This window comes from Siniperca chuatsi, linkage group LG17 (assembly GCF_020085105.1).
Source record: "Siniperca chuatsi isolate FFG_IHB_CAS linkage group LG17, ASM2008510v1, whole genome shotgun sequence".
Taxonomy (NCBI): domain Eukaryota; kingdom Metazoa; phylum Chordata; class Actinopteri; order Centrarchiformes; family Sinipercidae; genus Siniperca; species Siniperca chuatsi.
In genome coordinates, this window is record NC_058058.1 from 22,670,757 (window position 1) to 22,693,580 (window position 22,824).

Here is a 22,824-nt window from a genome sequence, read left to right on the forward strand (position 1 = left end):
TGTATCCCGATCTCTATGATGATTGACCAATAGATAACAAGATCTGTCTGGTCCATTGTTGACTTCCCAGCTTCATATTGTAGGCCTAACTGTAGTTAAAAAATAAAATTGTTATGGCAACGCTGTGATAATAGGCATTTGTCCATTGGCACCCCATCTGAAAAGACTGATGTTGAAAGTTACAATAAATATAACTATCTAAAAAATTACAAATATATTCCCAAAGTGACCAGAATCAATGCCAGTGAACCTTGAAACCAAAATTACCTTAAGTCACATGATGCAAGATCAAGTCTGGACTAACAACTTGGCAAAGTGGGCAACTGCCCTGGTGCCCCAGAACTCCAGGGGCCCCAAAAGCTCATGACTTTTGTGTGTCAACCGGTTTGTGCAAATTTGTTTGGGAATATGCACCACAATATCAACTGACATGATAAGGACTTTAAACCTGCATTAATTGATTTTTTTTTTGGGCTCTTGGGGGCAGCTGTGAACACAACAGACATGTTGTAAGGTACAACATGTCTGTTGGCGAATGCGTTAGCAAACAGCTCCTTTTTGCTCAAGGGTCCTGCCATTGCAAGGTGCAGTGAAATCTGTCTTTATTTTCAGTCATCAAGGATGAAACCAAGAATTCATTTTCCCACATTTAATGGGAAATGTGCATAAAAGAGCTCTAGAATAAGTGACTTATAGGGCAAGAAGATGAATAACTGGATAGTGACTTTGAGCATTAAACACACACACATAAAGTGTGTTAGTCAGGAGCTTGATGGAAACAGCAATATAAATGTTATATTTTTGTTTCACCCTTTTAAGGACCTAAGGAGTGAAACTGATCAAATAGCTAATGTAGATTTTATTCTTGGAGAAACTGCATATCAGCAAAGTAACAATGGACAGACAAACATTAAGCGGCACTGTCTCGTTTGTTCCTGGCAGTCAGGTACCGCAATTAAAATGCCATCTGTCCTGGTTAAACATCTCCTCACAGACTAATCACTTGTCAGATAAGGGGGAGGCGAGGATTATGTAACTACAAATGAATAAAAATGTCCATGACACATAAGCTGTTGGCGTTGGTAACTGTGTGTTTAACAGTCAACAAGAGGAAATTAGTTTTTGTTGGGTGTTTTGTGTCTCTGATGCACTAAGTGAACCCATGCAGGATGACTGTTTTCCCCCTCTGTTCCCAGTTTCACCTTCCCTTCAAAAAAACCCAAAGTCAATTGCTGCTTTTCTCTCATGGCCTTCTGCCATAAGCTGTGAGCACTCTTGATTAAGGGAGAAGCGCTATTGATTTTTTTTTCTTTTTCAGATGGTTGCCAGAGCCCAGATGACCATATAGTCGGAGGAAAGAACTGGCAGAAATTTCAGAGAGGTTACACAGCAAGGACACTAATTCTCACACACCTCAATGTCAGACTTAGATGATTATTTCTGGTCTATAAAAGTATAACTACAGAGGATAACAGTGGTTGCTGTGGTTATATCTTATTAGCTACATTTTGCCTTTACTTTGAAGAAAAGTGCTCTCTGGTGATGTAACGTAAAGGGGATGATCAGAGACACACCCACCTTATCCTCAACTCAGTCCATATGATCAATGAGAACTATGACAAACTAACGCAGTGTAGCAGAATGCAGTTCAACCCCCCAGAAGAGTTCCACACACTTGGAGATTCTATAAGTACGTTTCCATCCACCTGTTTTTATGTACATTTTCAATTTGCGCATAAAAAAACCCGAGTGGAAATGCTGGAAATAAAAAAAAGCTGAAATATAGCAAAAGAGTTTTTCCGCTTGGCTGAGGTGGAAAAGTTGGTGTATCGATGAAAACAGAATGCAAAGTGCAATTGAAACAGATTTAGTGAATAAATCATGATGTCCATGAAGCATGTGACTAACCCTCCACTAAAGAGAAGAAAAATAGCATCAGTGATATGGAGACTGGAACCTTCCTCTACATTAAACCATGAAAAAAACATAAATCACACATTTCCATCACGTTTTCCACATAATCTTTGTTTATTTGAGGTTTGACTGGCACTCATTTAATTACAATATTGTTGCAGCCTCTTCTTCTGCAATGGTTTAATGGCACCTGACTGGAGAATTAGCGCCACCAGCTGTTTATATTGATGAACCAACTCGTAACATTTGCATAAAGAAGTGAAGAAGAAAGATTTAAAGGCACATTAATTCCCATTTTTGTTTGCAAATTTGATTAAAATCTGCACAGAATTTAAATCACCATACCAAAGACACTTTATGTTGGCTTTTCCTTTAATTTGTCACCTGTCTATATCTAACTAATATACTTTTCTGCCAAAAGATTCAGACAGTTCACCCTAAAATCCAAAATACATATTTCTCCTCTTACCTGTAGTGTTATTTATCCATCTAGATTGTTTTGTTGTGAGTTGCTGACTTTTGGAGAAATCGGCCGTAGAGATGTCTGCCTTCTCTTGAATATAATGGAACTATATGGTACTCAGCTTGTGGTGCTCAAAGCGCCTCCAGTTTCTATGCTAAGCTAAGCTAAACATGTCCTGACTCTAACTCCATACATAAAGCAAGACTAACTTCCGAAAAGCAGAAATAAAACACTCTTACAAATGAAAGTTTCAATTTGTAATGAAAAAATCACCTCTTAATTCAATACATTCTAGTGTGGTCTGGTATGACCAGTAGCTTAAGATGGCTAATGTTAGCTAAAGTTGATAATCTAGATAGATATTGCTGTGTAAGCGACAAGTAGCGTGAGTTTGCTAACTTTACGACTGTTCTCTACCTACTATGGCACAACGTTTTCAAATGTAAATTATCTCGTAATGTCACTTGTGGCCACAGTGTCCGCTGTTCAGCAAAAGCTAAACAACGTTAAAGAAAGGTATGTTTGAAAGTGTGTTGACACTCTCAGTTTATGAAGTCGTGGTGTCTGCTGATCGCTTGGTCACATCAATATTCAACCATAGGATCCAGCTCACATTAGTATTTTCTGGTAAATAGCTACTTTCGTGCGCAGTAAACCCAACTCCAGGCTTCAAAATGTCCCCTTACATATACTGCATGCGGTGGTTATTTAACATTTATACTGATTGCATGCTTTCCCATATTTGCCACACTGGGCACTGCAAAGCTTTTAACCTACCAAGGTGCAAAGGTGTCACTTCCACTTAGCCTAAGTTTTGGTGGATCACAGCTTGTTGTCACAGCTTTGTGACCATAACACTGCTGTTTTTACATTTCTGCAACAGTATCGAGCTACTCTGACTGGGGGGGTCTTGGCGAATGTGACTCCAGGTCACAAGTATGTTAGTCATGGGGCCTGCCGCGTGGATGAATAATCACAAACTGTTTTCTCTTTCCTGCACTGTCTGTGCCTGCTCTCATTGAGATCATGAGCTCTGAATTATCCAGGCTGGACACATGATCTCTCTGCCAGATCTCTGGGGAGGCCCAGTCACTGTGTCATGTTTCCCTTACAGCTCTCTCAGACGAGTCTAGTGGTGTCGCTACAAAAACAGTCAATTCATGCAATATGATGCAGTAACAAATACTTTACAAATACTTACCTTTATATTATTGGTTGTAGTAAATTGCAGAGTATCAGATGACTGTGAGGTTATTGATCCCTAATATCATATCATATAGCAGGAACAGCAACTGCCAGGATCAATAAACCAATAATCCAGGTTTACACGCAGGAAAACAGTCTGAGGAATAAAAATATAGGAGAAACAGTTAAGTTCTACGCTGTGGCATGCACCCTCATAAGAATATGTCCAGTTATTATGCTCCTGGAGCAGCAGTGGTTATCACTTTTTCAGATCACAATTGCCTCTAAAGCAGGTGTTGCAGAATTTGTAGCACATTCGTGCTTTTAAAACATAAATGTCATTTGCTTCAGAGAGATCTGCACCCACTGGCAAAGCGGCTCCTGTCACTTCAAAATGGTTGTGTACCATAGGAGCTGAAAAATCGTTTTGGGATGAGAAAGTTGTACCTGAAACAAATGTCAAAATGTCTGTACAAGCTAAATAAAGCCGTTGCAATAAAGAATGTCACTGAGTATTTTCTGATTCAGGTTAATGTGATATTCCTGCAGCCCACTGCAGCTCGTTTTAGGCTCTCAGATCTTCTGAAGGGCAGCGAAAATCACAGATCAAACGCCATAGAATCAATTACATAACATGCAGGATACATAAACAGCACGACTGCCTGCGGCCCTTCAGGTAATAACTGCTTTCTTTATGTCAACACTACAGGCTAACATGCATTCTTCAGCTACACTGATAAGTACACGCGATTACGAAATCCACGTTATCACTCACTGGCTGCTTCTTCCTTATCCTGACGATAATTATTAAGACAATTACATACAGGCATACGTGTCATTAGGAGGCGGGGGGGGGCACATAGAGGCCCATGGGCTTCTGCATCTTTTTAAGTGTTGGCAATAAAATGTAGTCACCACCTCCTGAAGAACTCCTGGCCAATGGGAACCCATTGAACAAACTTTTATGTGTCCTCAGTAAATGCTTGAGCATCTCCTGCACCACTTCTCTCCGTCAGTCCTCAACATGCTCAGGTAGGACTGACTTCAGGGGGCAATTTCATATCTGTGGCTCCTTCTGCTCCTGCATCTCACCGCTGTGCCTCGTTGCTGAGCCTGTCTGTCTCCCAACACGGAGGGGAGTGAAACATGGCCTTCCACAGCTCTGGTTTGACAAGGTAAATATCTGTTGTTGACTGTCTTTGAGCTTTTTGTATAATTTCCATAATAACGAAGACCCATTTGAAAGTGGGTGTTTACTAATTATCTCTGTTTCATCATCATTTAGAAAGAAGAAGCATTTACATTTTCCTTTGTGCAGCCCTCTGCCAACTCAGTGTCTTTATGGGCACAATAAGATCTGTAGCTTATTGTAGATTAAAAGAAGATGGTCATTTGCCTTTTGATCCACACACACACACACACATGCAGCCTGTAAACCTCTACTGCATGACATTTCAAGCTCTCAAGTGAGAAACACCAAGCTTCCAGTCTTTAGCCCTTCAGTGTTTCCATTTAATTTGATGGGAAAAGCCTGAATGATTGAATTTATGATTAATGCCTACAGCATCATCGTCTGTAAAGACATTTTCATCCATCTGTTGTTCAAAGTCTTTGTCCACACATTTTCTGCAACAATCAACTTTAACGTGACTTTATTGTACAGCTGATTGCTTCATGCTCAACAGTGATCCATTTTGGGGTAATTAAGACAAATGAGAGAGCTGAAATCATGCCAGGAGTGTTGGCTCACTCTCAGCATTCTGGGAGCACCTAAGGGACATCACAACATGGGTGGCAGCAAGGGGAAAGTCCCATCAAATGTTGATGAATGTCAGGAATTAAAGCAGATAACATGTCATTACCTAATTGACTTGACTGATTGATTTCATGACGGGACTTTTACTGGAATATATTTGGGGATTTTTTTTTTTTTTGTCTTTCTTCACTTTTGTGGCAGAATTAAATAGCTCTCTGTGTGAAACCACAACTCTGAAACAGGACCTTTAATCTTGCAGGATGCACATTACACACAGTTGTACTTTCGGTAAATGTGATGTGGGTGCATGTTTAACAGCATTTTATGTTAGTACGCAAAAAGTACAAATTTAAGAAGCCGTGCCTGCAGCTCAAAGCCTACATTAAGACAGCTGTCAAATTTCTTAATCCATCCACCTTCAGATGGCTTTCATGTCATTACTTACAGTGAAAACTTACCCCTGAAGATTTCTTTGCCTGCAACGCAAAAAACTTCCAAGGTTGTCACTGTATTAGCCTAAATGTGAGGACTGATAAAAAAAGAACTATATTAATTTTGTTTTAAAGGAACAAGCAACTATTTTGTTGATTTTGATTCCATCTTTGTCTTTCCACTCTTTCCTTTTCAATTGATAAACACAGAGCTACAAGTACAACTAAGTATTGTGAGAAGTGAGTGGCTTATTGTACAATTATGTGAGGAGATCCTTTAAGGAAAACAAAGTACAAAATCACACTTTGCCGGAAATAGATTTGATTTGGTTTATATTAATGTTCATTTGCTTTATGCTCATAGTAACCTGTCTTAAAGGAATAGTTTGACATACTCAGAAATATGCTCATTAGATTTATTGCTGTGAGTTAGATGAGAAGATTGATACCACTCTCATATTTGTCTGTTAAATATGAAGCTACAGTCAGCAGCTGGTATCACAAAGATAGACTTTGACTATTGCTTAGATCAAACTAATATTCAAACCTCAGAATTCAAAATTCATACATTGCTCAAAGCAGCCTAGCTCTTCATCATTATCTTAAATAGGACTACTTTGCCATGAATTCTGGGTAAATAAAGACTTTTTTCACACTAAAAAACATGGCTGACTGAGAGACTGCATCAGACCTCTCAGCTCCGTTCACTCCAGCAGAAAGGGTTACTGTGCTCTCTAAGAAATCTTTACTATCTTATCACTTGCTCCACAATATTGTTAGCAAACCCCAAATTATGAGCCATGTTTTCCTCTTTTGTGTCATTACCACTGGTCAGCAGGTGTCACTATGTTTAGAGTTAGCCCTGGGAGTAGGGTGGCTAACTTTTAAGGCTTAAAATAAGTCAGTCTTTATTCTTGTGAAACTGTCTAATTTGCATTAGACTCATTTAAGAGCAACATAAGACTGGCCAACACTACAGACCAGTCTAAAATATCTGAAACTGTCCCCAGGAGACGGTTAGCTTAGCGTAGTATAAAAGAAGCAGGGGAGGAAAGCTAGCCTTGTTCTGTCCAAAATTTAAAAATCAGCCTTGCTTAAAAGCTAAAACTCACTTATTAACATGTTATAACTTGTTTGTTTAATCTGTACAAAAGTTTAAGTGAAAAAAAAACCCGACAATTTGTGGCTTCAGGGATTTTTACCTCTGCTAAGCTAAGCTAGCCATCTCCTGGCTGTAGCTTCATATTTAATGAACAGATATGAGAGTGGTATCTATCATCTCGTCTAATTCTCTGCTAGAAAGCCAATAAAACTATTTCCCAAAATGTCAAACTATTCCTAAATAACAATGGGTTTATACATAAATTTGAAGGGTTCAACACCGAAAGCTTCCCTCCTGTCACATTTCCTGAGTGACGTGTCGATGCACCAGTCCACACTGGAGATGGATTGGAGTGGAAGGCCGACAGCCAATCCCACTGGGGCTCTGAAGATGCTCCTTTAACGTGAAGGGCATGGTGTTAGAGCCCAACGCCTTCTCTGAAGAGACCTTGCTGACTAGCCATTTGTCATTTCTCTGACAGTGCACTCACACATCCGTGCACATACTCCTCAAGCAAACACACACATTTGCAAGAGACAGTTCACACACTGGAGATGGGTTACGCCCTCAGTAACACTTCCCCTACCTCATTCATTTCTCAGATTGACGAGCTACAACCTTTGCTTTTGGAGAAGACTCCTCACTATCACTATCAGTCATGTTGATGATGGATTTGGGATTGCGGTGGAAAGCTGTCACAACTCAGGACACACATAAAAGAAGCTAAAAGATGGGAGTGTACTAATGCTAGTGAAGGTGTGGACAAAATGTACCACTGCTTAGACACTCGTGCTGCTGTGTAAGATCACCTTGGAAAAGCTGCATGGCTATTGCTGTCATTTATCATTTACCTTCTCCAGTATTTAAAAGTGCACATACAGATATTATCCACTACTTGAGTGGAGCAGAAACACACACTTCCACTTATAATGCAAGCAATGGTAAATGATATACATGTTTATTTATGCATTCAGTAAATGTTGATGTAAACGATTCGGAAGGTTTGTAGTGATTCATGTCCTCAGCGACAGAACTATCCTGAGACAGATTGGAGTTTTGGAGAAAACACCAAGCTGCTGAGTAGGCCTAACATTAGATAACGCCCAGTAAAATACAAGAGGATGACGCGTCTATATGACCAGACCTCAAAACGCTCAAACTAGTTTTTAACTACAGTGAGCTCGTTAGCTCGCCTGCTAATCTTTTACTATAACGAAAGATTAGCGATGAAAAAATTAAAAATATAATTCATTATGACTTCAGGACTTTTTGAAAAATCAGTCCCAACTCCAGGTTGACATTCGATTTTTACAGGGCTCAGCTGCTGAGCAAATATATGGTTGTAATACACAGTATACAAACATGTATATATTATTGTTGATAAGCTTAAAAGCTCTGGAAAAAAGTTGAGTGGAAATTGATTTGGGATTGTTTTGTTTAAACTATTCAATTTACAAGGTAACGAATGAACTTTATAGCTTATAGCTAACTGATTTTTGCTCTATGTTAACCAGCTAACTATGTCTGTCTGCTGTTTAGTTCTGTACAGTGGGTTTATTAGAGCTTTCTTGCTGAATATTGGTGCCTGCTGTGGCTGGAAACGAGGTTGATGAGACTGAACCAAAACACTGAAAGCCAAAACAATGACCTGAAATACGCTAACACAGCTTAGTTTAAAACCAGTTTATGGTTTCTGTGTCTGTGTGGCGTAAATTTCGTCATCTACTAAGTCCATTCCTCCAAAATGAATGGGACTTTAGCTGAAATTAAGCTGGTACATGATAGACCATGTGGGATCTGTACTGAAATGCATCAGAAACATGGAAGAAATAGTTGGGTGTTCTTGTCTTATACAAGTAATAATCCGTATTATTTAATTCATAAAAATATATTAGTTAAGCAAGTGTTCCACCTCCATGTGATGTCATGAATTTCTCACTTGGCATTTACTGTCATATCCCATTTACAGTAATCTTTTCTATTTTCACTGGAATGCAAAGCAAACAATTTGATGGAACGGCGTAAATGCTTTCTTTCTATTTATGTGCTCAGGATGAGCACAGTGCTTCATGTCATCCCTGTGGTGTTTTATTGATTCAGACACAAAGAAACTGTCAAAGAGAATTAGATGCGTGACTGAATACTGATTTTATCCATCATTCTTGAACAGAAAGCAACCGTGGCATCTATCGATGTGGGCATACTCCCCTGTCTGGATGGCCCTGCTGTCCCTCCTCCTCGCTCCAGCACTTGGACGTAAGTCACCCACTGTGCAATGCACACTCATTGACACATCACAAAATCAGTGTACCGTATATTGCATGAATGCCACCATTACTGTGAAACTGTTTGTCTTGTAAACAGAGACAAAGAGGACTCAGGTTGACGTTAACGCCCACATGTTGACTGTTGCTAGGTCATTCTCTTTATCAGAACTCACAAAGCAAAGGCCAGAAATAGCAGACACACTGTGCTGGTCTGTGTTGTAGGATTAAATCAGATTAAATGTCCCCTCTGATAATCACAACAAGCCCACTCTCTGCTGTTGTTTGGGGACACAATAAATCTAACAAGCACAAGCAGCGAGTGTCAGATACAGTAGGTGTACTGCTTTTATAAATTCACCTCATTGTCACAGCGTACACATGCAACTGCATGTGACATCTTAATTGTGGTTCATCTCTTGCTCATTGCGCTAATGACCGGCTTTCTGAGCGTAATGCCGCGGCAGGCAGTAACTTTCACAACTTGAGGCCCACATGCACAGTCAGACAAGTGTTTAGTGGTAGTAAATATGGGATTATAAATACCGTCTCACCACTTTATCTCATTTCTCAGCAGTTATGTGGGATCTAAGAACGGCTTCCAGATGTGTGCTCACTGTAAATGAGCTGACTCAGGTTATTGACTGAGAAGGCCCCCTGGCTGTCACCATCCTGGTTTCATGAGTTTTTTTGAGAGGCTTTTCCCCTTCATAACAGCTGTGTAGCGACTCAGGGATAGCGCCCTCTTATGACACATCCCAGGAATTGATTTTCCACTGTATGAAATACCCCAGTGAGGGGGAATTCTTTGAGTCTTTTTTAAAACATGTCTTGGGACCTGCAAAGTATGTCCCAAGTACAGCTGTTTATATTGACACTGAATGAGTTTATTCTATCAAGCATAGGTTTTTCTGAATTCACACATAATTTATATTAACGTCACTTTGTTAATGGCAATGAAAAACTAGACCAGTCTCTTATTTTGTAGATCAACAAAACAAAAACCCTGCCAACATAAAAGTATAGATTTTTCAAACAAATGAGAAACAGTAATGATGGAGGCTGAAATCAAATGGCAGTGTGATGTATTGCAGGTTGCAGTTTCCACCAAAGGAGACTTCCATCTTGATAAATCATACACATAAATAAAAGGAAAAGTGGCTCACCTGCCATAATGACCTTCTAAAATGTTTCCGATGACATACGGCTTTGGCCACAGTCATGCAACACTAGCTGCCATATTTATCAACATTATGTTTCCATATCAGATGACGAATTTGGATCACAAGGGGTGTCTGAGCAGTCTGCATTATAAATCTCAAAGACTGTGTTGATTAGTCTGTTTTCATGTTTTGGAATGTGTGAAACACAGTGTAGTTGTAAGAGAAACTCTCTTAAAAATGCACCACAGTGCATTGCGATGTTAATCCACTCTGACATTAAAGACCTTGTTTTCTCTTGTATCTGTCTCCTGGAATATGCCAACTGAATTAAACTGACTGGTAAAATATTGCATTTGTCAAATTCAGAATAGAACATGTAACAAGATTATTGCTTTTTTTTGTCCTATCAGAACTAGACCTCAATCGATTGGATGGTGATACCGTCTGCCCACCAATAAGAAGCGGACAAGATGACCTTCCAGGTAATGACCTATTGCTGGTTGTATTCAAACAAAAGTAAGAGCTGCAGCTGAAGGTGTTGTAAAACCACAAGCCTAAGCCTCAAAAATCCCTAAAGAGAAAATAGACTATCCAAAGGAAGGTGGTAAGTTTAATTAGTTGAACAGGGTGGGCCGCCTAATGCCTCAAGACACCTTTAGATTTCAAATGAGGCAAATAAAATGTTCCACTTGAGCTTTACAGAATTTTAGATGGAACAATTCAAACTCAGCAAGATTGTAATTGCTCACCACTGCCCTGTTTCAATCAGTTCACTCCTTCAACACATCTGCACACATTCTGCTCCGCGGTTTGAAACAGTAATGCATTGTTAAATGGAAAAGTTGTTTATTTCACATGGGATTCATTACTATTTTTTTATTTTATTTCCTCATTTTCCGATCTCATCATAGCTTTATCATACGTTTCCTGTAACTGTAAAATAATTATACCATTATCATGACAAAATGCTCTAATGCTATGCTTAGTTACCAAAATCATTTTTAGCCATCAGGTCAAAATTCCAATTTCAGTACTTTGGTTTACGACCACATACGAGCGAAACTAATGACATTCCCATAAACTTCATTTGTACGGTCTGTTTCATGCTAACATGCTAAGCTAAGACGGTGAACTTGGCATAAACATTATACCTGCTAAACATCAGCGTGTTAGCATTGTCCTTGGGAGCATGTTAGCATGCTGACGTTACCACTTAGCTCAACACACAGCCTCACAGTGCCACTAGCATAGCTGTAGGCTCTTAGTCTCCTTCTTAAATCACACGAAAACTATGCTGACTGCTTTATTGAGACACGATAATTAGTTTTATCAAGATTATGTGTCCCTGCTGTATGTTGGGATCACATCATGATTTATCATGATTATCAGAACACAACATATTAAAATATCATGTTCCATCACCTGAAAATTAATTATTCATAAATATAAAAACATTGACCTCCTGAATTTGATATTATTTAGAACATTAAAGGATCATCGCTACATAGTAATGCTAGCAGCATGAAGTCATAATGCTACACACACACACACACACACACACGCTTAGTGCTTCTACTGTTATTCATAATTATATACATGTAGTAGCATTTTGTTATTGTATTATAGTGCTAATTATGACTGTTGCTAAACAACATACCATAGATTATACTGATCATTATTACATCACTGTCATCAGATATTTCATATATTATCCTTTGTAGGTTTTGATCTGATCACCCAGTTCCAGCTAGATGTGATCTCTCTGAAAGGTGTGAGGAAGGTGGACGGCTCCACTGCACTCCAGGTGGCCTACCGCCTCGACAGGGAGGCCAACTTCCAAATTCCAACCATGTAAGTAGAGTAAAGAGGGTTTCAAAGAAAACAGATAAAACATACACACATGTTGAGAGGCAGCAGTGGTCTCCCGATGCAGGTGTTGCATTATTACAGGTCCGGCACAGATGTTACTGCATGGCGAGCAGCATATAATTGGTAAAGAAAAACATGTCTGAACCTATTTGGCATCTCTTAGACACAAAGGCAGAATGGAGGCATTTTTGTGTATGTGTGTGAGTGAGTGTGGGATTGGAAAAGCCTTTTGAACCTTTTTATCTACAGGAAATGTACAGTAAAGAGACATATTTCACCATGCCTTTTTGGTAGTGATTTATCTTTCTGTTGTACATAATCCTTGAAAGATTTAGACTGAAAAAAGACAGCACTGGCTTCCTGTTAAGATTTCCCTAGTTTGTAATTAAAGGTTAGTTGTAGCAACATGGCCGGATTATCCCGCTTGGGGACCCTGGGGCAAAAATAAGCTGTGGGCCCCTATTGAGACACCCCACCCCATATAAAAAAAAAAAGTATGTTGTACGGTTATGGGCATTTTTTGACATGTTATAGACTAAACATTGAATTGATGAATGAAGCAACCGGTTGATTAATAATGAAAGCAATCCTATGTTGCACCCCTAGTATGTATAACCAGCTTGTGGCCATCTAAATAAGAAAAGCCTCAAGATTGGGAAATAATGCACCAACTAAAAGGCCCTTATGATTTTGTTGATATTATAATTAAAGGTGTACTCCAGACATTTTGTATTGCACTTCCATAAAGTTGGGGGACTTGCAAAAGACACATTTACAAGAGAATGGTCCCAATTGAAGCAGCAGAGGCTGAGATATTCTAATTTTTAGTCCCTAGTATGAGTCAAGCTCTTAAAATGCTGGACCCTACATTTCCCATAATGCATCTCAATAGCATCTTTCATTAGACCCTCAGTGCCTGGTAAATGCCCACGTATTTCAAATTCTCCAGTTTGTGACGCAGGCTGTCAGTTAAATATTTGGGGTGTTGACATCTGTCAGGGTTATTTTAATAACTTTGGAAAGCTCCCCCAAGAGACAAATTGACTAGTACTCCTCGTGACGAGTAAACTGAACTTCATGTGTAAAATTGGTGGGGTCAGGGTCCTTTGGGGCAGCTTCCCACTTTGCCCAGTCCGTGATGCAGCCCTGCTTAGCAACTGCAGTATCAAAATAGAGCCATTTTTATCTTAACATTTTGCACTTTATTTAACACAAGTGAAAGGCATGCTGTTCAAGACGTAATTTCACAAAAGTGGTTTCAGTGCAGAGTGTGCAGGTTAATGGCTTTATAACCAAAGAAGTCTCCTGGTGTTTCCCAGTGTGCCTGCTCCAGCCTGTTTTGGCTAATCTGTTCCTGCAGGCCAGCTTTCCTTAGAAGCTGTTATGTAACTTGCTGGCAGCCTGCATCTATGCCACTCGGGCCTGTCACACTGAATGTAAATACATGTTTATTTCCCCCACAGGTCCAGTGGCACAGACTGTGCTTTGAAGTCCGTCCCTGCCAGCAAGCTTCATGCTGCACTCCCTCCCTTTTTTTCTAGAGGACAAAAGCAGCACATACTTTAGACTTTCTCACTTCAGGCAAAGCTAGAGCGTGGTCTTCATTTGTTTTACTGGCGTACAGGAAACTCTTTTTTTATTGCCTCACCTTGATCGTTTACAAGATGATAAAAGTCCGGCTGCAGCGCCCATCTATGAATGCACCACCTACTGAGAATCTGGCTTGTTAAAAACACAAACTGTGGATGCTAACCAGGACTGCATGTTGTAATTGAAGCAGTGATTTATGCACTGATGCAGCCTCTTTCACAGTATCTCATTTGTGATATATTAGCATGCCTTTAAACCTACCTTTGTTTCTTTGAAGCATGTAGGTTTAACTTATTTGTATTTGACTCTCAAAGACAGTGATAGCGAGGCTTTCAAGTTATTTTTATCCATGTCTTGTACTTGATCTGATGGTAGTTTTGCTGAGTGGGGTTTGTTTTGTTATCATGAATTAACTTTGACATAAAAGGTGTTGAGAATTGTAGCCTGGCTGGCAGAGAGATGTCTTTGAGCTTTTCCTTTGAGTGTCTTTCAGTAAAAGCACGTTCAAATCTCTTTGACGTTTGACGAACATTCCACCCTGATGCCTCAGCTGATATGAACCCCTGTGCTTAACTTCCCTCTCAGGTTGAACTTTCCTCGTGGCTTCCCTGACGAGTACTCTTTCATGGTCACCTTCCGCATGATAAAGAACACAGTGAACAAGGTGTGGAATGTTTGGCAAATAGTGGACGAAGATGGCAACAAACAAGCCGGACTGAGGCTGAATGGCGACCAGCAGGCTCTGGAGTACTTCCTGATGGGCGCTGACGGCAACCTGCAGACCGTCACCTTCCCCGGCCTTTCTGTGCTCTTCAACACAAAGTGGCACAAGGTGATGATTGGCGTGGAGCGCGACCAGGTGACTCTGTACGTGGACTGCCAGCCTGTGGATCAGAAACCCATCAAGGGCAAAGGCCCCATCAACACAGAGGGAGACACTCTTATTGGCAGGCTGGATGCTGATCCCGACGCCTCCGTAGTGGTAAGCGAGGATGGAGAATTGCCTGCTGCATTTAATCATGCTCACTGACTCTCCTTACAAGCTCGATCAGTGAAATGGTGCTCTCTGCGTACAAACACGTTCAGGTTTATATGTGTGCTGAGCTCTGCTATAATTCTAAAGTGCTGCTGTCACAGCAAAGCTGCTCAGCTGGGTTCCAGTGGGAAAAAAAAAACTTAATCCCTGCAGAAAAAAGCACCAGTGGAAAATCAAGCTCAACAGCCCACAGAGGGCAATGATCCCAAACTACAAAGAAATATCTGCACCGTGACGAAGCATTTCAAGATTCTTTGATGTCACATCTTCAAATGGATGCATAGTGTTGTATTTGCAGTAACATTAACATCTCTTTTCAGTTTGAACTCCAGTGGATGTTGATTCACTGTGACCCAAAGAGAGCCCAGAGAGAGAGCTGCAATGAGCTGCCTGCCACCGAGGTACAGTAACAAGGACTCAGATCTGCTCAGCATCTGCTGTGGTTTGTGGTTTTATTCAGGTTGATAGGGCTTCCAGCATGCTGAAAGAAAACAGGGCAGACGTGCTGAGAGCTACAGCAGTGTAACAAATACTCTGCCAAGCAGTTTCCTTTAGTAAATCCAGAGGTTACAGTTCATCCAAAACAATTTGCAAGTTGGACAATTTAGAATTTTTTTATTTATTTTTTTTGTCAAACAGCAGATTGGAGTTGTAGATCTACAAACATTTCTTGGAGGCAGAGCTGCTAAGGACCAGGCAGACATGATCTCATTGGCTGTGTTAAACGTCAGTGCATGGAGCCAAAACACTACTTAGCTACCTGGCAAACTTTAATAACAAAGGTGAACTTTATTCAAATTGAAAGTGAAAGTGTGAGATCAGAAACCCAACCTGCACAGTGTGCAGAGTGCCAGATTTTTGTGGCTACCATTTCATTTCAATTCAGCACTGAATACAGCATGTGCCACTTGTGTTAGTTGGCAGCTTCTGCAACATGAAAACAACAAGTACCACATGTAGCCCACCAACAACAACAGGGTTTTCCATGTTTGTGTCTAAACTGAAAAGTCATTGCACTGACCTTACCCACACAGAAATTGGGATAAGATGAATTAAAAGTCTCAGTGATGAGAACATATTATGTAGTATGAAAGACAATGATTTAACAGGTTACATATGCCCTGCCTGAAATAACTTCCCTAGTACAGGCACACTGCCTGCTGCTACTTGATTATCAGCTGATAGGAATGCAATATAACACCTGCTGTTTAAGACCATTATAAGTGGTTTTCTCCACTCTTGTTGCTGAGGAACACGCAGCAAGCTGAAAACACCAGAGTGTACTCGAAGTAAAAAATATCCATGGAAATAGCTTTTTCTTTTTAGGTAGTTACTGAACACGAGCAATAGGCTTCATCAGTTAGCTTAATCTTTTCTTACCTTTTGCATTTATCACAGGTTTTCTGTTCTTTAACCAGAAAAAAAATGTGGTACTTTAACTTAAAGGTCCAGTGTGTAACATTTAGGACGATTTATTGGCAGAAATGGAATATAATGTCCATATGTATTTCATTAGTGTATAATCACCTGAAAATAAGAACTGTTGTGTTTTTGTTACTTTAAAATGAGCCGTTTTTATCTACAGAGGGAGCGGGTGCTGTCAGTGCCCCAGCAGTGCCGTTCTGCACATGAGCAAAAGTCAGCACATGCACATCTAACACATTTAACCTCTTTTACGAGGCAGGGATAAGTACATGCAGAACGGCTCGGGCACATGGATGTATTGAAAGAACTGGATACCGGACCCCAAAATGTTGCATACGGCAAAAAAGTCTTCTAGCTTCCGGGTTTTCTTCCGGGGTATACAGCCCACTGAATATGCGCAGTAGTGTTTAACCCGTTGGCCCATAGACTTTACATTGTGATGATGTCACAGAGTTTTAAACCGCTTTTCTCGGCTCGAGGAAAGTTTTACAAATATAAAACCTCCATGGATCAAAAATTCACAATAATAAGAATCATAATTGACCTTGTTTACAGTTCGAGGTGTCCTGTCAACAGTAGATAGGACCTAGATAGAGCTAGATAGGGCCTTTCGCGTTTTTCACGAGTTTTGCGGCCACTGTAGTTTCTCCTACACACTTGAAAGGCGGGCGGTATTCAGTTGGTTGCAATCTGCAACTAGATGCCACTACACACTGGACCTTTAAAGTGAAAAGTCAGAACAAAAAGCGAGGCAAATGTTACCCTTTCCTCATTCGCACAAATTTGACTGCAGGACTGTTTATGCAATCCAAACAGCCTGTACAGACGTTATCTGCAAGCTAGCTAGAAATAGACGCACCGACCGTGTGTGTGGGAGTGTGTCTGTGTGTGTGTGTGTTCAGCTCAGCCTTTGACTGAACTCAGAACTCACCAGGAACTCCAGTTCTTTCTATCATTTCCCTCCAGCTATATTCCTAAAGCACAGTAGTTTCAACCCTCACACGAGCAATTCTGTAATCATACAACCATCTTGTCCGTAGATGAATGTTCACAAGTCATAAACGTGAGAATCTTTCGGCATGAGGGCGTTAAGGGAACATTCAACAGTGTAAACTAATTGGAAATCAGTGAGAAAGTATTTGACGGTGGCAAGACTGATTTACTTAAAAAGGAAGGTTAGGGCAATGCTAACCTGAAATGAAAACACACACACATTATGTAAGGCTGTGTAAGGTTTATGGCATTTATGACTAAACATTATATTTCATTTCAGTGCAGCTTTAGCACAATTAATGAGATTTCTGCCTCAGAGAAATACTTGTGGCCTATAATGAAAACGCCACTCTGCTGTCTCACATCTCGTTCTGTATAAAGTCTGCAGTGCAATCAATTAGGATTAGCTAAAATGTTGTTGTTTTTTCATTCACTTGTATAAAGATGCAAATATTCCTACCCACTATAGACAGAAATATTTCCTGGCCTGGTGAGCTCTATTAGATTTCAGGCTAACATTCCTGCATCCAGCTGTGAGGTGGTTCTGTACATGGGGAGTGTTGGTACTATGGGCTGTATATTCAAATGACAGCATGATATACTCTACTACTACTATGATTATGAACAGGTGCGCTTCTGCTGACACTTTTGGTGAGGGTGGTGTGACTACTTTCACTAACTCTCCCTTTATCTGATTTCTCTTGCTTCTTCAGATGTATGCCAATGCTGAGGTATTTATTTATCTACTCTACTTTCTTTTTGCGTTGTGATTTAAAGCCAATAATCTACTTCAGTGCTTTGGATTGCCTCATTGCCGCATTGCTTTGTTCTAAATCTAATTTATGGTGGTGGTTTTGTTTGTTTGCTGTTTTAAGGTTGTGTTGGTAGACCATTCATATATTTCTACACCAATTCACATGTGACCAGTGATAAAGTCAGACTGTAAATCAAGCTGGCACAGAGATATGTGGAATTATACCTGAAATGTCCCAAATTAGAAACACGTCTGCAGGCTGTAAAAAGACACATGAATGTTACATTAACACATGAGTACCATTTAAATTAATTTGACCTCTTTAGTCCAAGCATTTGTTCAATTTTCTGTTTTATTGCTTTAAAAGCATAATATCTTTTGCTATCGTATAAAATATTTCACCTTCGTGGATAAATGATTTGATGGCTGCAATCCTTGAAGGTGTAAGTTTCATTATTATTTTTTCTTTCATTAAAAGCTGTATATAAAGTCAGTTATAGTCATTTCACTGTCACTTGCTGACTGGTTGTTTCTACTCTCAGCCCGACAAATCAGTCCAAGGCCCCCCAGGAGCCCCTGGCCCAGAGGGCCCCCGAGGGCCCGCAGGAGAAAATGGCAGAGATGGAAGAGATGTAAGTATTTACTCCTTGATAACAGCCATAAATTCTACAAATAGTTACATCCCTTTATTGTCTGAATCACAACTCTTTACATCTCTGCTTTCTGTAAACATGTTGTTTAATTCGTCTCTCCAGGGTCTTCCAGGTTCTACTGGCAGCCCAGGAGTCCCTGTAAGTATGAAATGCTAAATGATGTACTGACAGAATACTATGCAGGCTGTTGATCCATTCTCCTTCTGTTTGTGCTTTTGTTTGTTTACCCTGTGATACCTCAGCGAAATGATTCACTTTTCCTCCGTGTTCAAGCATTCACATACATTCAGAATTGATCTATCCAAGACAATGTGACTTGGCATTACATACTATTTTTTTACTCTAGAGATGGCACTTTTTTATAGGCCAGCCCAGAAATGTTTACTCTGAAATACCAATTGATTTTTTTTAGGAAAAATTTTAAAATATACAGTCTGTAGCAATCACTGGCTTTTGATATTCAATTTGGTAACCAAGATAATCTTAACAAATCAAATACATTTTAAACCACAGTAGAATTCTACAGGGGGGCCTATAGTCCAGACGAGCTCCCGCCCCATAACCAAAGTCCCATTTTTTCCTTTAGTTAATCCAATACTGAATGTTAGCTTGCCAGACTAATGCAACCCACTGGCTAAAGTATGTCTCTTGCGCTCTTCCGACTGATCTATTGGCAACACATGACACACATGGACACAGAGGATCTGCAGTCAGAGAGAGGAGAGAAATTTCTTAATAACCAAGCCCAAACCCTACTCGAAAAATGTAACTTTATTCAAAGAAGCGTGAAATTTGCCTGAAAGCTACATGGTGATTTGCCGAAAAACTGAAAGAAACAGTGATGCAGTGGGTTAGTCCTTACTTCCTGTGGAAACATGGCTATGGAGAAGAATATCATTGTAGTTTCTGGATTTCTTCTTTTGTATATCTCTTTCTTCTAGGATTACAAAAACACTTGACACAAAGTCACATAAAAAAGTTGCTCTTTTTTAGACACTGTTTGCTAACTTGCTAACAGGAAAGCTACAGTACTTTCTAGCTGCGAGAGTGGTGGTTTCAAGTGATTTGTTTGCTACTAGTGGGTCCTCACCTTTCGCAAGCTAGCCCAGACATCCCATCTATGTTGTAGGAAACCCCTGGAAATTGGCAATCTGGTGAAGGAACCTAATTTCAGTTTAAGTATAAGTAATAAGTTTTAGGGCTACAGATCTATTGGAACCATTGTTATCTTAAACTCTTTCACTTGACATGGAATTCAGTGCAGAGATCTAGCCATCCTTTCAATGTACTGTACTGTATTTTACACTATTTTTGTTTTCTTGAAAGTCAAATAACGTCACAAAATGTATTTGCACAGATACATAACAGATCTTAAACTTTTTAGCAATTGCTACTGAAGCCCCCGCCTCCTCCTCCCTGGCTGCACTGAATCCAAGTTCAATTCAATTTTATTTATATAGCGCCAATTCATAACAGAAGTTATCTCATTGTGCTTTTCCCATAGAGCAGGTCTAGACCGTACTCTTTAAAATAGTAATTACAGAGACCCAACAAATCCCACCATGAGCAAGCATTCAAAAAACTTCCTTTTAACAGGCAGAAGCCTTGGACAGAACCAGACTCAGGGTGGGCTCCATCCGCCGCTGCTGTGTTAGGTTTTGAGGGGGAAGGGGATAGGGTTAGGGAGGCACAATGCAAAGACCACGTAGAATTTATTTATTTTTTATATAGTAGAATAGTAATTGTAGTGTTAATATTAATAAATTAGTAATAATAGGAATGACAGCTATAGGAAGAATAATGTCATCATCAGTAACAGAGCCAATAACAACAACTGTAGTAGCAGTTGTCGAGCAGGAACACGGGGGCAGCAGGTGGCCTGCAACCACAGATCCAGATCCAGATCCAGATCCAGGCGGAAATACCTGCTGAAAGCGACAGAAGGAGAGAGGAGAGAGACGAGAAGGCACAGAACTACAGGAGAGAGAAGATGTTGAGTTAGTAACATGCAGTAATGGGATAAAAATGCATACAGATGGAGAGGGAGAGAAGGAGAGAGGAATGAGGTGCATCATGGGAAGTATAGCAGCATAACTAAGGGATGGTTCAGGACTCACCCAAGCCAGCCCTAATTATAAGCTTTAAGTTCTGTACTATTATTAGTTTTTCCACTTTTTCTTCTTTTTTTATTTTTTATTGTTGCTGTCTTCCTGTCCAGCCCATGTCTGCATAGCCTTACAGAAGCTTGGGTTGTCGTTGATCTAAGAAACAACGAGAGCGGCCCACCTTTCATTGATTAAATGATGACTGTCGCCACCTCTGTGTATCCTAGCAACAGTGCAGAGAGATGCAGGAAGAAGATAAAGCTGTTTTATTCCTGTTGTGTCTGTTTCCTAGGGCAGCAAAGGGGAGCAGGGGGAGATCGGTCTTCCTGGTCAGAGAGGCCTGCCTGGACTTCCAGGAGCTACTGTAGGAAACATCACCTCACCCACTGACACACACTCTTTTTAATATCTGCCAGTACTGTCTGTGTGTGATTGTGTGTTTGTTGTCTGCAGGGTTCTTCTGGCCCAATGGGTCCCAGAGGGCCTGTAGGGGAGAGAGTGAGTAACCATTTAGATCACTTTGAAATCATCCAGTTATAAGAATTCAGATTTTTTACAAACAGACTATTTTTTACCTCCTGATTGCAGGGACTTCCTGGCTTTCCTGGACCTCCAGGTCCTCCTGTAAGTGGGAAAAGCTCTTATTAAAACATCCTGCATGGAAATTAGACTGTATGTGACCATAAAGAAACTACCAATACTTAACTAAATAACTTAATCTATATCTTCAATCTCTTGTTTCACAGGGCCCAGCAAGTGAAGGACCCGCTGTATGTGTTTGCTACATCTTCTGTTTTATTTGGAAACATTGTTGAAATGCATGGCACACCAGTGAATGTGCTGCTGTATTACCTGCTGTGTGTCTGTATCTGACAGGGACCACCGGGGAAACCAGGAATCCCAGGAGACGAAGGAAACATCGGGCCTGAGGTCAGACTTCAAATTAAGATACAAGTGTGACGGGACAAATCAAAAAAAAAAAAAAATCAAACAAACATCTTTCATTTGAATAGATGTTGAAATGCACCAATATGAAAACAGTCAGTGGTGGAAAGTAACAAGTAAACAAAGATTAGAGAAAAGTCCAAAAAAGCTAATCAGATCTGTGTTGCAGAACTTATTTATAATTAATCACCTCACAACTCTTCAGATTTATTTTGTGACTCTTTGGAGGGGCCCCTAGGCTGGAACCACTGGAGTAAAATACCCAATTGTATATAAAGTAGTTAAAGCTAACTCCACCTTTACCGGCTACAGCAGTAAAATGCTGCTTAGACATTGATGTCAGCATCAGTAACAATCTTGTCATATATAATACTATATCAGTCGCAGGGGACATTTTCTGAACAAGAGCTTCTACTTGAATGCTTACATTTTGCTGATAATACTAGCACTTTTACACTAGTGATACAACTTACTTAATGGAGTATTTTTACATTGATGTATTGCTTTTACTAAAGGACCTGAATACTTCTTCCACCACTGAAAATAAGTGTAAACATAGTGACAAGTTAAGATGGCTGCATGCATCAACTTTTAGACGCTTGTCTCCAGACAGGCTCTAAATGTGATTTGTTTAGTTTGATATTTTGAAGATTTTGTGCTTGGCTGTATATCAGATTCTTGCTTATATGTATTTGATATCAACTGTTATGATAATATTTCCTGTACTTGCAGGGTCCACCTGGACCCAGAGGGGTACCTGGCATTGCAGGGCCTGCTGGCCCTCCTGGTCCACCAGGGCCTGCGGTAAGAGCCATATCTAATCCATGTTTTGCTGATATCTACTAATTTATTGTTTTCATACATTTCATATTTCATTTTATTTCTTTGTTTGATTTGTTTGTATTCAGGCATTTTAAATCTTCCATAATTGAGAACCTGTATGCAGATACTGATATCATTGTCTTTGAATTAGACACTAAGTATAGTGTAACCAGACATTTATTATTTGGAAAAAGCCTCTGAAACAGAGTCATGCTAAAGTTGACAAAATTGAATGGTCAGTATCTGCATGCCCTTTAATTAAAGCTCAATATCAGCCACACACTGTATATCAACCATCTGCTGAACAGGTGTAACCCCAGTAGCCCTCACGCTAACTTGTTTGGACACTTATAC

General features: G+C 40.0%; 1 protein-coding gene across 3 annotated transcripts in view; it reads left to right on the top strand.

The window, feature by feature from the left end:
- The first annotated feature begins 4,544 nt into the window (after positions 1 to 4,544).
- The window catches only part of LOC122864504 (collagen alpha-3(IX) chain-like), a 28,738-nt gene continuing 10,458 nt past the window's right edge, over positions 4,545 to 22,824 (top strand). For 2 of the 3 annotated variants that reach the window (XM_044171986.1, XM_044171988.1), the window contains exons 1-15: positions 4,545 to 4,737; positions 9,022 to 9,107; positions 10,689 to 10,760; positions 12,000 to 12,129; positions 14,323 to 14,719; positions 15,094 to 15,174; positions 17,905 to 17,922; positions 18,488 to 18,577; positions 18,701 to 18,736; positions 20,996 to 21,067; positions 21,157 to 21,201; positions 21,292 to 21,327; positions 21,450 to 21,473; positions 21,580 to 21,633; positions 22,381 to 22,452. In XM_044171986.1, coding sequence (XP_044027921.1) covers positions 4,709 to 4,737; positions 9,022 to 9,107; positions 10,689 to 10,760; positions 12,000 to 12,129; positions 14,323 to 14,719; positions 15,094 to 15,174; positions 17,905 to 17,922; positions 18,488 to 18,577; positions 18,701 to 18,736; positions 20,996 to 21,067; positions 21,157 to 21,201; positions 21,292 to 21,327; positions 21,450 to 21,473; positions 21,580 to 21,633; positions 22,381 to 22,452 — 1,242 coding nt within the window. In that variant the 5' untranslated portion in view covers positions 4,545 to 4,708. The remainder of the gene's footprint in view (positions 4,738 to 9,021; positions 9,108 to 10,688; positions 10,761 to 11,999; positions 12,130 to 14,322; positions 14,720 to 15,093; positions 15,175 to 17,904; positions 17,923 to 18,487; positions 18,578 to 18,700; positions 18,737 to 20,995; positions 21,068 to 21,156; positions 21,202 to 21,291; positions 21,328 to 21,449; positions 21,474 to 21,579; positions 21,634 to 22,380; positions 22,453 to 22,824) is intronic. The other variant, XM_044171987.1, reaches the window with a different exon arrangement.